Source organism: Megascapheus bottae, chromosome 5 (genome assembly GCF_031878675.1).
Source record: "Megascapheus bottae isolate mThoBot1 chromosome 5, mThoBot2.hap1, whole genome shotgun sequence".
Classification (NCBI taxonomy): domain Eukaryota; kingdom Metazoa; phylum Chordata; class Mammalia; order Rodentia; family Geomyidae; genus Megascapheus; species Megascapheus bottae.
Genome location: NC_143513.1, coordinates 34,222,788 through 34,238,794, shown reverse-complemented (window position 1 = coordinate 34,238,794; position 16,007 = coordinate 34,222,788). Strand labels below are relative to the sequence as shown.

General features: G+C 34.7%; 1 protein-coding gene across 1 annotated transcript in view; it reads right to left on the bottom strand.

Moving 5' to 3' along the window:
* The window catches only part of Sema3e (semaphorin 3E), a 214,354-nt gene that overhangs the window by 100,336 nt on the left and 98,011 nt on the right, over positions 1 to 16,007 (bottom strand). Inside the window, exon 2 of the mRNA XM_090332890.1 lies at positions 8,732 to 8,892. Coding sequence (XP_090189016.1) covers positions 8,732 to 8,892 — 161 coding nt within the window. The remainder of the gene's footprint in view (positions 1 to 8,731; positions 8,893 to 16,007) is intronic.

Genomic DNA, 16,007 nt, shown 5'->3' with positions numbered 1-16,007 from the left:
CCCCAGGCAGAAGCAGACTATATCTGAAAAATAAAAAAGCAAAAAAAGAGAAGGGTGGCTCTGAGTGTTTGCCTGAAGTGACTGAGCACATGTCTGGAATGACTGAGCACCTGCCTAGCATCTGGAAGGCTCTGAATTCAAGCCTCAGCAACTCTTCCCCCCGGCCCTCCCCCACACACACATACACACCATAATGACCAGTCTTTGCTAAACTGAGAGTTTTATATTTATTTAATTTAGAAACATTAGAATGCTTTATAAACTGAAAATTGAAAATTATCTCACAGAAATAGAACCTTCAAAAACTTATCCAAGGACTATACCTACACTACAAATCAAACATCAGACTTGTGGCTGGCATTAGAATTTCTATTATGTAGGTATAGAAAACAAAATAGTACACTCAGAAGTATCTGAAACTTCATTATTCAGAAAAATGGAAGATACTATAATGCTATTTTAAAGCATAACTTATTTCCAAATAACATTAGCGAACATCATTAACTTGAAATTATGAGATTTTATGGGGACATATTACCAAGTATCATTTACTATGTTATCTAAAAATGTTATGTTATGGTTGGGATAGGAAATGCTCTCCAAGGATGTATGTGTTGAATACTTGTTACCTCACAAGCGAGCACTATTATGGAAAATCTGGAAGAGAGAACCTTACCTCCTGGAGGAAATGGGGCTTGGGAACAGGTCTTTGCCTTCTGTCATACTCCTGTCACCTGTTAGTAGCCTTTGCTACCCTCGCCTGCCACCAGGACATTTTGTCATAGGCCTATATTCAACTGTATCAAGAATTGTGGAATGAATCTTCCTTAAGCTGTTCTCACAGGCTTTTTGGTCAGCACCCAAAATCTCATTGATACATTACATGTTATCATATCAAAGACTGTTCTTCTTCATAATATAAGAGCTATAGGGCTGGGAGTTTGGCCTAGTGATAGAGTGCTTGCCTAGCATGCATGAAGACCTGTGTTCCATTCTTCAGTACCACATACATAGAAAAATGCCAGAAGGGTGTTGTGGCTCAAGTGGTAGAGCTCGAGCCTTAATAAAGCTCAAAGACAGGGCTCAGGCCCTGAGCTCAAGTTTAGGACTGGCAAAAAAAAATTAAAAAATATAAGATCTATGCTTCAACTTTCATTTATCATGATACCATTACCTCATGATAAAAGTAATTTCATAGACACTTAAAAATCTATGGATTTCCAAGTCTGAAAAGGCAATATATAATATATACAAAATCCACACACACAGCCATATTTGTTGATTTTGTAGAGATAAATAATAATACATATGTGTGTATATATTACATATACATATATATACATATATTGTACAGTTCTTAGAAAAAAAAACTCAACAGAATAAGATTCCTATCCCATATAGAAGGAGGTGGCATTTCACAGCCAAAGGAAGGATACCTTTAATGTAACAAGTCACAGAAACAGGGGATCTGCACTCCTGGGCATTTACTCAAATGTCCAACAACATGGCCGTACTACACCTATCAGCACAACCATGTTCACTACAGCATTATTCACCACAGCTAAGATATGGAATCTACCCAGATGTCCCTTACTAGGTGAATGGATCAAGATGTGGTATATATACACAATGAAATTCTATGGTGCCACCAGAAAGAATGACATCATCCCATTCGTATGGAAATGGAAGGACAAAAAATAATATTAAGTGAAGTAAGCCAGACCCAAAGGAATATAGGCTCAATGGTTTTTCCTTCAATTGCAACAATTAGTATGCATCTAGGATTCTTCTAGCAGAGGATCAAAATAGCTCAAAAGCTATGTGTGTGCATATGGACATATAGGAAGAGGCTAAGCAAAATGAACTCCAGGATACGGTAAGTAAGAGATTTATTCTAGTGGTTATTGTTTTAAATATACTGTGTGAACTTATTTTTTATTCTTTTTTTCTTTTTCTATATCGTTCTTCTTTCTTTCTTTTTTCTCTCCCTTATGATTTATCCTCTGTTGCTGCAATATCGGACTGTGACACCTGTTATGCTGTACAACATTTATTTGTTTATTTGAATCATGGAAGGGAAAGGGAAAAACAAGATGATGATACAAAGGACAAAACGATGAGCCAGTGTAACAATGATACTCACAAAACAGCATGTTGGAAATGAACTTGGGAAGGAGTGGAGGGGGATAACTTGGAGAAAAAGATTAGAAGAGGTAACAGTGTTCAAGCAGTAATGTATTCACTACCTTATAAATATAACTGTAACTGCCCTATATATCACCCTGATAATAAAAGTTAAATTAAAAAAGAAAGAAAAGAAACAGAGGATATGGGGCTGACTAAACACCAATATGTTTAGTGGCTTCAATTTTCTAAATGAAATTAAACATTAAGGTCATTCGTCTTCCCTGAATTGATCAACAGGACTAATCCCTATTAACCTCAGCTGCCATGGAAAGTCCTAACCCTTACCCCAGGCCAGTAGTCAATGCTGACAGTCCCATCTCATAGGTCTCACAAGCACCACTAAGTGATATCACCATTCTGAAGCCCTCAGACAATTTTTTTACCTCCTCTGGAGCAGTTAGCAAACCCACTGTAATGTTAAACTTTTCCTCCATAGTTCTTTACCTTTGTGCTTTAATTAAAAGCAGATTGTCCCTGGAGATAATATGATTGCTACTTATTCTAGTTGGGTGTGTTCTCAAGAATTACTTCCCTATAATTGATCTTTTTTCCCTAGCTTTACACCCTCACCAATGCCTTTATTGTTGTATCTTCCTAAAGTACATACATGATTTTTCTTCATAGCATGACTATGTGTTCATTATAGGATGTTATTGTTTTATTTTTCTATTGTATTTCCTGATTTTTAGACTGCATGTGTTCACTAATAAGTGACTCTATTGTAGTAAAATAAAAAGAACTAAAATTGAAATTACAGTTGCTCACATAACAAGGTATTGTTACAGAGATGAATCATGGGCAAATGTTTAGAAACATGTACAACAAGGACATTAAAGTAGAAATGTGATACCCAAAGCAGGGAAAGAAAGTGCATCTCTGGCGATCAGCACACTGGTGGATGGAGGAGATTTCTATAAGCACACTGGATGGCTATTTGGCACTATTTGGTATCATCTTGAACAAATGACACCCACATATCTTATAGCTAGGAATTCCACTCCTTGGAAACTCTGTGTGTGTGTGTGTGTGTGTGTGTGTGTGTGTGTGTGTGTGAGAGAGAGAGAGAGAGAGAGTGTGTGTGTGTGTGTGTGTGTGTGAGAGTGTGTGTGTGTGTGTGAGAGAGAGAGAGAGAGAGAAAGAGAGTGTGTGTGTGTGTGAGTGTGTGTGTGTGTGTGTGTGTGTGTGTGTGTGTGTGTGTGTGTGCATCAGGAGACTTTTTCCTTTTGTTTCTTTTTCTTTTTTGGTTGGTTGAGGAGCTTCAACTCAGGGTGTGGACCTTGTCCCTTAGCTCTTTTACTCAATTCTAGTACTCTAACACACTAAGTCACAGCTCCACCTCCAGTTTCTGAGTGGTTAACTGAATGTAAGAATTTCATGGGAACTTTTTGCCCAGGCTGGCTTCCCACAGCAATCCTCAGATCTCAAGCTCCTGAGTAGCTAGGATTACAGGTGTGAGCTTGCCAGCCAGTAACAGCCGGGTGAGTGCAGTGGCTACTCAGGAGGCTGAGATCTGAGGATCAAGGTTCAAAGCCAGCAAGGGCACAAAAGGACCTGAGACTCTTATCTCCAATTAATCACTAGAAAAAGGGAAGTGGGGCTTGTCTCCAGGGTAGGGTGGCGCCCAGACCCAGAGTTCAAGCCCCATGACCCACAGGAAAAAAAAAAAAAAAGAACAAGTATTGCAACACTGATAATTACTAAAATACTAAAAACCATCAAAATATCCTTTAATTTGGAAGGAACAATACAATTATGGTCTATTCAGATGATGGAAAACAGCAGACAAAAAAATCAAAGTGAAGGGGCCAGGAGGATAGCCTAGTGGTAGAGTGCTTGCCTGGCATGCATGAAGCCCTGGCCTCTATTCCCTCGTATTACATACTCAGAAAAAGCCGGAGGTGGTGCGGTGGCTCAAGTGGCAGAGCACTACCTTTGAACAAAAACCATCCAAGGACAGTGTCCAGCCCCTGAGTTCAAGCCCCATGACTCACAAAAAATAAATAAATAAAAGTAAGAAATGCTTATATATACATAGTACTTGATGTATTCAAATGCTATACTAAGTCTCCTACATGAATTACAATTTCTCTTTTCAAGGGGGAGAGAAACAAAGAAACAAAAAAAAAAATAGAGGCACAGACAGGTTAAGGAATTTGCTCATTTTATCTATCAGAGTTGGGGTTTGAACCTCAGATTCAGAGTTCTGTTCTTATTTTACAACTAGAGTCAAGATCTAAATACATAAATGTATAGAAAACCAAAAAAATTCAGTTCCTTAAGATAGAAACGTATTATTACATAACCTATTTGCATAGCTCAAAAATAGCAACACTAATTGATAAAGTGTGTACATGAAAATCTTTTATGTATGGCGAAATAATTTTATATACTAAAAATAAGAGGGAATAAGAGGAAAGCAATTGCTCTTGCTGTGGATGCAACTGGAACAGAGTAGAAAGTAATGTTGTTATCTATGTAATAGGATTGGTGAGTTTTTATTCTTGAGCTGGCTAGGATACAATTTAAAAATATTGGCATATATCCTAAAATATTTAAGCTGTTTATGTCTTTCTATATCTTTTTATATATTAAGTTTTAATACATTTTAAAAGATATTAAATAAGAAATAAATGGAATATATGATGTGATTAAAATGTGTATTAATTACCTATTCAAGATGCTTAATTTGGAGGAAGGAAAAATATGGTATAACTAGAAGTATCAATGTCTGAGGAGGGGTGTGTGTGTGTGTGTGTGTGTATGTGTGTGTGTGTGTGTGTGTGTGTTTAAGGGGAGGATCTGGATCATGATGATATATAAGAGGATGAGATTAACTGGTTTGAGGTAGAGTGTTATTATGTTCTAGAAAGTATCTGGAAAGCTTACTTGTTCAGGCTGCTTTCCAGCTGTTCTACCACTTGTGCCACACCTTTAGTATATCTTTGAAAGATGAAGTCTCGCAGGCTTTTCTGTCCAAGCTGGACTTGAGTTGTGATCCTCTGGCTCTCAGCTTCCTGAGCAGCTAAGGATTACAAGAGCTATGGACACCTAGTTGGAGACATTGTGTTGATTAGCATGACTATTGCTCTGTTACTAGAATCTATTGGGTAAAGACTAGGAACTAAATTCAAAGTCCTCAACCATAGAGGATATCATTCTTTTCAAGTAAGAATAATTCAAGAGTACATTGGTTGTATAGTGATGAGCATAGCTGCCTTTCAAGAATAATTCAAAAAGTCAATTGATATTACTGAGAAACCCAGTGATATACAAGGCAAAGTCCGGGGGGAGGACACAAAATACATAACAATAAGAGAGTCTTCAGGAGAAGATGTTGGCTGAAATGGAGCTATATTACATCATCAGAGACTGGAGACCACCAAGGAGTCAAATGTGCCTTGAGTCTATTGCTTTAAATAGAAGGTCTGTGAAGCTGACCTCATTCCAGCCTTGCTGTAAATGGAAGCCAACACAAAGGGTCTATTGAGAGTTTTATTGCTGATCACTCTGGAGAATTAGGCAAAACAAGTAGCAAGTACAAAATGAGACATGTAGATGGGATGAAGTTACCTCTGAGGTAAGAAAGTGTGAGTTTAGGGCCTTTTCTCTAGGACTTACCACTACTCTAGATCAGAGAGGAGTCTTCACAAAGTTGACACTTTAAAAGTTGTATCAACTATATCACTTGAAAGGCACCCTAAATTGTATAAGCTTTGAGTCTCAGAGGTAAATGAAATTTATTTCTGCGTGCAGGACAGATATTCAATTTAATCATTTCTACAGTTGCTTTCCCTGATATATTTGCTTAGCACCCTGAAGCTCCATAGCCACATACAGCTCTGTTTAGTTTCTTAGAGACGGTTCATAAAAGTCTCACAGCTTTTTGGGTCTTCTACTCTTAGTGTTTTCACAGGTCATTTCCTCAATAAAAACCTGTCTTCTGGCATGAAAGGCCTTGGGATACAATTAGGCCCAACAATAAAGAGAATAATTCAGAGATTCAATTTCCCCTACTCTGAGGGGAATCACATTAGAGTGGAAAACAGCTATCTGCTTTTCTTTCAGTATCCTTAGGAAAGAACAGCTCAAGGAATGATTAAGAGATTCACCCAAGAAGTTGTTGATAAATATGGATTCCAGAGACTTTTGTCATGAGAGTTATATTAGATGATCTTGGTCCCGAAAAAAGCCAATTTAGGAGCCATTTAGTTCATGCAAAGATTCTTAATCATCTATGACAGCAGATTCCTTGTAGGATCTTTTGATAATCACATACAAAATCATCTACATAAAGGATCTACTTTAGGATCCCTAGTTTAGATATCAGAGAATACAAGTATGTAGATGACATCACTCTGTGACAGAGAGACAGAGATAGAGACAAAGAGACAGAGAGATTAGGAAGGAAGAATGGAAAGAAGGAGAGAGACAGGAGAGAGAAAGGAGAAAAAAGGGAGGGAAGGTTGCAGTGTGAAAGAGAACATCCAATGACTCAAAGAAGAATCCATTGAATTTAATCAAGTCATTGTGTGTGTATATACTACATGTGATATAAATGAGAATCGAAACTGCATTGCACAAAAAAATAAAATGACTGCAAAATAATTTAAAAGGGGCAATCACAAAAGCATAAATAAAACTGGGGAAAAATTCTCAACATTAAGAAACTTTAAAACACATGGACAGGTGCTCATGGGCTTTACAACAAGGAGCAAAGCAGAAATCTATATGCCAGCAAAGCAAAGTGAGGCTGATTGTTGAAAACCAATGTCAGATGTTCAAGATGCAGTGTAATTCATAAACTACAGTGTTAAATGACAACTCATTTGCACAATTACTTAAAGATAATAATAATAAGAGGAGGAAAGAGGAGGAGGAGGAGGAAAAAGAAATCTATAGATTGAGAAAGGGAGAGGAGTAGGAATAGAACAGAAACACTTCAACATATATAATATAAGAAATAGAGTCAGACCATAACATGGGGAGTGGGGGATGTTTGAGCATTATAGATGTCAAGTGGGTGATAGGAGGAGGAAGAATATGTTAGGCAAATAATGACATTTTCCAGAGATGAAACCATGGAGTACCTCTTAGACAAGCTCAAGTTGAATGAAACTGGACACTTAAGAGACATAAAATCTTACAACCCAGACATTAAAGGAAAAGTCTGAATCTTGGACTCAGCATACATGGGCAGAAGAGCAGTTACCTGACAAAGCTTTGGAATGAGAACTGCACAGTTCTCAGAAGCTGCATTACAGTTCAAAAGCAGTGGAACAAAATTTAAAAAAATGAATTTCAATCTGGAATTTTACATTTTCCTTCTTGTGATGTGATTAACTTCTTCTAACAGTCAAAACTGCTTTTCCTAATTACAATAATATAAAGAGTTAAATGTATATCACTAATCTTAAAAGTCAAAAGGCAGAGGACCAAAGGGCTGCTGGAGAAGAGTGGTATGTATACAAGCAAAGGAGAATAAAACCGTCATCCTCCCTCAACATAACAGATCCCATCTAAAATGTGAAACCAAAAATCTCAATAAAGAGCAATGTACAAATATTTCTATAAAGCAAGTGTGTGGGGGGGATAAATAGTTGTGCATGCCTAAGGCCCTGAGTTCTACCATTTAGCTCCTAGTGTAAGATATCATGAATAAACAAACCTTAAAACAAAACAAAAACAAAACAAAAAAACAACACACACACACACACACACACACACACACACACACACACACACACACACACACACACACACGGAACCAGAAGAAGCATAGAAAAGCTTAAAATTATTTCCTCTTGGATTTAAGAACTGACAAGACCAAAGAAATCCTGCTTTTTGTCATATTTTTAAAAGATTTAAACATTGGATATGGTCTATTTTGATGAATACAAAAATAAATTATAAAGAATGTGGATACCACACAGACATTTGTCCTAAAAATGCAATGATTCAAGTAATAGTTCATGTTTCATGTCAAATGGATATAGGTCTAAAAAATTTAACCCAGATCAATCTTTACAAAAGCATAGAGAATAAGAATTGTTTTATTTTTCCAGACTTAACCATTTCCAAAATACTTTCTTCCTTATCTCAATACCATATATTAATCCTCCAAATTCAAGGAGCATCCATCTCAATTAGTATTATGCCAGTAAAACTACACAGGCAATGATGTCATATACCCATGTTCTCTCAAGCCTGGATTCTGGAGCAATAAAACCCAGGGAAACTCCTTGTGATTCACAGTGCTCCATCCCAGGGCTCATGACAGTGGGTGTGGCAACAAAGGTCATCATAGAAGAAGAATGTCAGATCCTCTGGAGACCTGTATATCAGTTGCATACTAGAAAAACATATTCACAATGTTTTATGAACTTTAAATTCTTTTTCATTTTAAAGGAATATTGTATTTCAATAAGGCAATCACTCAAAAATTTTAAAGTGATCAACACAGAGAAGGGAAATAAGCCCAGGATAATCCTTGCAATTCTTCTCCCCTTTGCTTTCCCTCTGGAATATCAGTTTGGTGTGTGGATACCTCTCTGTAGCCGTCACTGATTCGCTCCAAGCTCAGGGAATACACAAGGTCCCTGCCTCCCACAAAGAGTCGTTCTTGATATTCATCCAGCAGCATCACATGGAGATCCAGAAATCCAAAAGGGCTGTGAAATATTGATGTTCTGTTCAGATCCAAGAGTTCTGAAATGCAAAGACATATGTACACTAAATAAAGAGGAAATGCACATACTTTGGCATTTGTTCATAACTCTAAGTAGTTGGCATTCATTAATCACAAATATAAAGTCACGGAATTTTATTATTCAAAAAAGAATGGATGTATTCTGTCACTTTGCAGTATCTACAGGGATTATTTTCCAAGTTCCTCCATTAAAACAAAACAAAACAAAACGAAAACCACAAGGCTGTTTAAATCCATTTTTATAAATCTCATGGCTGTGACATTTAACTTATGCACATTCTTCTCTACCTTTAGTGATCCCGAGATTATTCTTATTACCAAATGCAAATGCCATGTACTAGGATGTAAATGCTGTGTACTAGTTATTGTACTATATAATTTGGAGAATGATTACAAGGATGGTATTTACATATTCAATGTGGATAAATCATTTTAATCCACAGTGATTTGATCCGTGGACCTGAAACCTATAGAAACAAATGATTGTCTGCCTGTACAGTATAAATCACAATGCATTTTAATGTACGAAAATTTAAATATTTTATAAATGTGTGAACCTAAAAACAAGTTCAACTTAATGTGTAGCCATTTCTGCTTTTGTATATATAGTGCTACGTGAAAAAGTTATTTTACATCTGCTCCATGTATAACAAAATGTCAAATTAACCACTGGTGGCTCAACCATTGGTGGCTCATGTCTATAATCCTAGTTAGTTAGGAGGCTGAGAAGAGAGTGTCGTGACTCAACTCTAGGCCAGACAGAGAATTCATGACTATCTTCAAAATAAACACCAGTAAGCCCAGTCAATATAAGATTTTAAGTTCAAGCCCGCATCCTACAACCCTCTCATCAATTCAAATCTATACGTAGCTCTCCAAAAGTACATCTTTTTTCATTCTAAATTGACACCAACTTGGAAAAATGATGTTTCAATTTGAGATTGGTGTTGAAATTGTGCCATATCAAACTGCACAATTCTGAGAACTATAGAGACTGTGCACACCTTTGGGTTTTCACCTAACATTCATAACAATGAGAAATCTCAGACTAGTGAGAATATAGTTTCTACCATTTTTGATTTGAACTAATATACTAACTGCAAATATTTAATTTTTAAAATCAGAATTTGGGAAACCTCTCAAATATTCAGATTTTTCTTTTGCTGAAGGTATTGAATTACATACTATCATATGTAACTCAGTACTTAAGCTCAATGAAACAGCATAACGAAGTTGGTGTTAATGAGATGTTTTCATTGCTTCAAGCAATGAAACTCAGAACAAGACCTTTGGGAGAGGTAATTTTCTTTTCCAAAATCAATGCCTAATGCATTTGAAAGAGAATATGGAATCTAGCTAACTTGAACACTAAATTATTTTTTAAAAATCAAGAAAAAGATTCGCAAGTAGTATAGAGCATTTTGCTTGTGCTTTGAAATTTCTGTTTCTAAAAAATTGAGAACTTCACGATCTAATTTGCTGTCTATTAGGAATCTCAGTGTTCAATACGCTGAGGCAGGAGAATTGTGATTCAAGGCCAGCTACAGTTATCTGTAGATAAAGTGATGGGAAAAATTGATTTATGCTTTGGACTTTGCAAAATTGGTAAATATAAAATAATTCTTAAATGGGTTGGAATGATGGTGGAAATCAATACAAATGGTGACATTCATTAACATGCATTGTAGTCACAAACTGACATGATAAATTGAGACCATTTTGTGCAGCTACTTAAGATATTTAAAAGACTAAAAATAAACTTTTAAATAACATTTTATTTTAAATATTATTAATTATTTTAACATTATATGTTAACCAATTTCAACACAGTCATAATTTAATATATTTACAGTCTCAACAGTTCAATCATTTTCTTTTTATTTTATTAGTGGTGGAAAAAAACCAGAAGATTGGAAATTTAATGGCAATTTGATAAATATATCCTATTATAATAAAAATTTACTCAAATTACTTAATAAAGTATGAGTTGTATATATTAGCCAAAGTCCTACAGTTAAAGAAGATGGATGGCCAAATATCAAGCTAGCCTTAAAGTCTCTTAATCTCCTTAATGTGAAATTCTTCTGTTATCTTCCAACTTTAAAATTCTTAATTCTTTGGTTGAAGTGTATTTTTAAGATGAAGGCTATAACAGTATTAAAAATAAACATTTCCATTATGAATTTTATGGAATCCTAAGTACAAAACAAGGCTGTAAATATTGGAAGCTTTGCAAAAACAAAAAACAAAACAAAACAAAAAACAAAAATCATATACACATAAACATACACACTCAATTAGGGGTGGGATTTCTCATCTTTGTCTAGAGCAAAATATTTAAACAAATATTAGATCAATTTTACAGATACTAGAATGAGTATGAGTAGATATTCTTAGTGTTATAAAGAATCTTGAACAATATTTAGCCTGACTTCACATTATTGCATCAGAAGAAATTGCTGCCAAAATATGCTAGATGCATAAAAATAAATATCATCACATTCCTAGGCAAATGAGTCAAGAAATTTCAATTCATTTATGAAGGCATTTCCTAGAATAACTACTATAGTAATTTTAATGTTAAATCAATTGTCATTAGGATATGGTTTTCTTTAAACATTTTTACAATATGAGAGAAGGAGTGGGCATTGAATGCTTTGGCTGGTCTGGGCAATGACCATCCCTGTAAAAGGAACCAGTGCCAGCAACTGAATTCCTAAGGAGTTCAGGCTTGTTAGTTTATATATTATTTTAGAATCACAACATTAAGCAAAACATACCAATGCAATGGCTTATATTTTCATATTTACTTTTACAGTATAACCACTAATCTCAATCTTTACTTTCTTTTAATATTTAAACTGACCTTGCCAAGCTATAATTCTCTGTTACCTTTGTCTTTGTAAGGAAAAATTGAGAGTAGTTATTATAGATATCTGTGCCTTAAGCATGGATATGGGAAAACAGGCATAGAGCCATTCTCTTAATACAGACTTAAGAAAAATAATTGCATGTATTTGTTAAATATCTTGATCTTTCTCAATATTGACTTCATTGTTCTAATTTATTCAAGTATTGTCTTACTTAATGCCAAAATGATCTGAGATTACTAGTTTAAATATTTGAGTTGAAAACAAAACAACTATTTCCCTAGGGGAATATGGATTATGGAAAAACAGAGTAAGATTTGACTGATAAACCTCTAGTATCTGATACTATTAAAGTGAATCCTAAAGTTGATCTTATGCCTCCAAAAATTCAAAGTAAAAGTCACATAGTAAAAACATACCCTTTGCTTAGGCTCATTATATGGTATTAAGGACTAAAAAAAAGTTTCTCCTGGGATTATTTTAAGAGGAAAGCTGAAAAGCATCATTGTGCACATACAATATCACAATAATAATAATAATAATAATAATAATAATAATAAAATGTGTCATTATCCATATAAGATGAAGTCAATTGAACTATCAAAATGCAGACAACATCAAGTGATTCTGTATCGATACATTAACCATTAAAAATCAGAGATTAAATTAAAGTAATGTAAATGTAAGGGCAGGAAGCCAGGCCTCATGGTAACTAGAAAAGGAACAAAAGTGAGGATCTTAGCAGAGACTCTTCTTTGCTACTTGCTAGTCAGTGCCATTGCTTCACTCTACTAATTTATAGGGTTTACTCATTAGTTTGCTCATGATCACATATTTCTATTGGTCCCAAAATATTTAAGACCTTCCAGTTCTCACGCACCACTGCACGACAATGGTTCCTGCATTTCTCCATTTATAAGGAAGAATATATTGGCTCAATAGTGTTTGCAATTCAGAGAGTAGAAAATGTCTGCTTCCTCATCAATCACTTATCTGGGAGTCATGTAGAGAATTGTTATCACTATGATTGTATAGGGTCACCAGAAATTATGTTCTTATATTATAGGCAATCCTATCCAGTCTATTTATAATCTTGAATAAATTAGTAGAAATATATTATTACTGTATTTCTACAGAATGGGTAAGTTTCACTGCTGTTTGTAGATATTCAATCCAAACCTATTATATTTACTGAAAAGTTGGAAATTTCCATGAATTATTTTAGCTATCTAAATTGAAGTGTCTCATGAAAGAAATAAGAAAATTATCCATCCATTTTCAATCTTATCTGCTTCATCCACATATTAGTTCTAGGACTTGATGCATACTTCATTTGGAAAAAAAGAGCATTCTAAACAACAACAAAATAAACAGGCAATGAGATGAAAAGTAATGTTTGGTAACTAGAAGAGTTCAAAGTTTAAAAAACAAAATAGAAATACATTTTTTGGCGGTCATGGGGCTTGAATCCTGGGTCTGGGCACTGTCCCTGAGCTCTTCAGCTCATGGCTAATACACCACCACTTGAGCCACAGTGCCACTTCTGATTTTCTGGTAGTTAATTGGAAATAAGTGTCTCATGGACTTTAATGCCAGAATTGGTTTTGAAAGGTGATCCTCAGATTTCAGCCTCCTGAGTAGCTAGGATTACAGGCATGAACGACTGGCATCTGGCCATAAATACAATTTTTGTATAGAAATTAAAATTGCTTATGACAGGCACATGTAAGAAAACAAACTGTGGTTCTTAATATGTTGAAAAAGCTGTTTGTAAAGGAAATAGAAAAAAATATTACTACAAGTATTCTATAAATAGCATATCAATAAGTAGAAACTTACTAATGAATTAATGTGAAAAGAATTCAACTCATTAACTGTTTCAAAAATTGGAATAAAGTATAAATCTTAACAATATTATTAACAATTATATTAATGAGTGAAAATTAGATCCAGAGCACCGATTCTAGATTTTTTTTCCAGAAGTCAGTGTAACAAACTTTTCTCTTTGTGTAAATTTTCTTACCTCAATTAGGAAGATAATTTATAACATAATTTTGTTTAAAAAATAGAGTTACTGACACAGGTTTGGTAGAAATGAGGAAAACAAAGAAGCAAGAGGGACATTGATCAAGATGTCAGAATTGATATGCTGAAATAAAACTCACTTGTGCTACTAAAATAAAAATAGATTGAAAGTGTTTTCCTCTATACAACATTTCCTTACATCTCTGAATATCATTCCTCCAGCCCTGATTCTCAGTGCAATGATAGAAATGAGACTGTACTAGGCAGTTATATATGACATAGGATTTAATGGGCAGACATTTAGTATTTCATTTAATGATTATGACTCTTTTCATTCAGAAATACTACTATAGCTTTTTACTACATGCACAAAGAGAAGACTGTAGAGATTCAGTGCACAGCTAAGTGTATTCCATCAGGGTTGGAGTCAAGTTTGAGCTGGAGATTTTAAGAGAGTTTTAGTATTAAAAATTCATGAGTTGGGAGATCTGTCATCACTGTGAACTCACATAGGTCAGTAATCCCTATTTCCTGTGCCAGAGTCAAAGAGCAAGAAGACTGTTTGCCTTGTTAAAATGAATGCGATGTAAACTATATTTAGTGTTCCTTTTTAACAATTACTCCATAGTCTACAATATATCCTTCCAGACATAATGAAGAAAAGTCTAGACTATTCCGGGTTCATAATGTGTTACTCTGAATGTCTTTTTGCAGAGATAGATAGGAAAAACAAGGTAGATTAAAATAATTTTCCAATACATGATCAATTAAATAAATACAATTAAAAATGATTCAATACCAACAGAAAATTCAGGACAGTACTAATTTTGTTTACCTTCAGTGGGCATTTCACCAATTCTCTTAAAAATCTTACAGAATCTGTCATGTCCCTTTAACTTAACAATTTGTATCATATTTTAGTTTGGTTTATTTTTTAATAAATGTTTTATCCTTAAAAGTAAAAGTTTCTTGACACATACTAAAAGCAGACTAAAGGCAAGGAAGTTTTCCCCCTCCTTTTAGGTTTTAGTCATGTGACTGCTATTAACTCCAAATAACAGTCTCTAGAGTTGGCATATTTACCAAGCAATGGCCAATTCCTTTATCCCTGAGCTGCTTCAAGCTGTACATGAAAGAAACAAAAAATACACAGGAAGAGGGGACAAAAACACTCTAATCTCAGATAATCTCTAGAAAACTCAGGGCAAATAATAGACAGTGCTGACTCAGTGAGGAGAGAGCTCATCTTGAATTCTTCCTATTCTAAAAATAACACAAATTACTCAGGGAGGAAAGGACAAAGAAACAAGACAAAATTGAAATGCACTAACTCTGAGTTCATCCGGAAACTTTTTTTTTCCAAAGAGGGAGCTAATTACTATAGCTAAGCTGCATGCCAATTATCAGCTGCCAATAAAGATACACACATAGGATTTAGTCATTTCCTCTCATGGACTTTCTTTCTCACCTGTAGGACTGCATAGTTTTTAAACTCACTGACATCAATTCTTAAGGACAGGTCTCCACACTTGGTCAAAATATATTCTACCTCTCACAAATCTGTGAGAGGTAGAAGGTTTTGAGTATTTATTTTCCAGTTTTTAATCCGATGTTTGCTAGGGAAGGTGTTTCTTAAGTACACTGTTCTTATTCTTTTGTTACTTGCCAGGTCAGGGCTTCCTGAGACCAAAGACACACAATACATTTATACATTTAACTTTCAAATTAATTGCTGTATTCAATGTCTGTCCTAAAGTTAATTCAATCAAACAAAATTGTATTATGATTTTTGGAAGATGAGATTGATAAGTGCTAAAAATTTGTAGTAGCGTTGAAGCAGATATGTCAAAAATACAGAAGAAATTTAGAAGCTCTGAGTACTATTCATTGACAAGGTCCTTCGTAGTATGTGTGAAGGCATAGGTTCCATCCTTAGTACTGAAAGCTGCAACAATATGTCCAAAAATCAATCAAGAGGCTTACATGTGCAAACAAGGGCAGTCATGATTTGCTAATTGAGCAGTGCTACACTTTTCTATATTCCTTGGACCTTTAATGTCTTCCAGCTAAGTCAAATGTATATACTAGACATGGTAGTAGATTTTTAATCATTATTCATTTCCAATGAATGTTAAATAGTTCAGATGTATATTAGTATGACTCATACCTTAAATATTTGAGTCCCTCTCTTTTATAGGTCATTATTGTTCAGTATTATA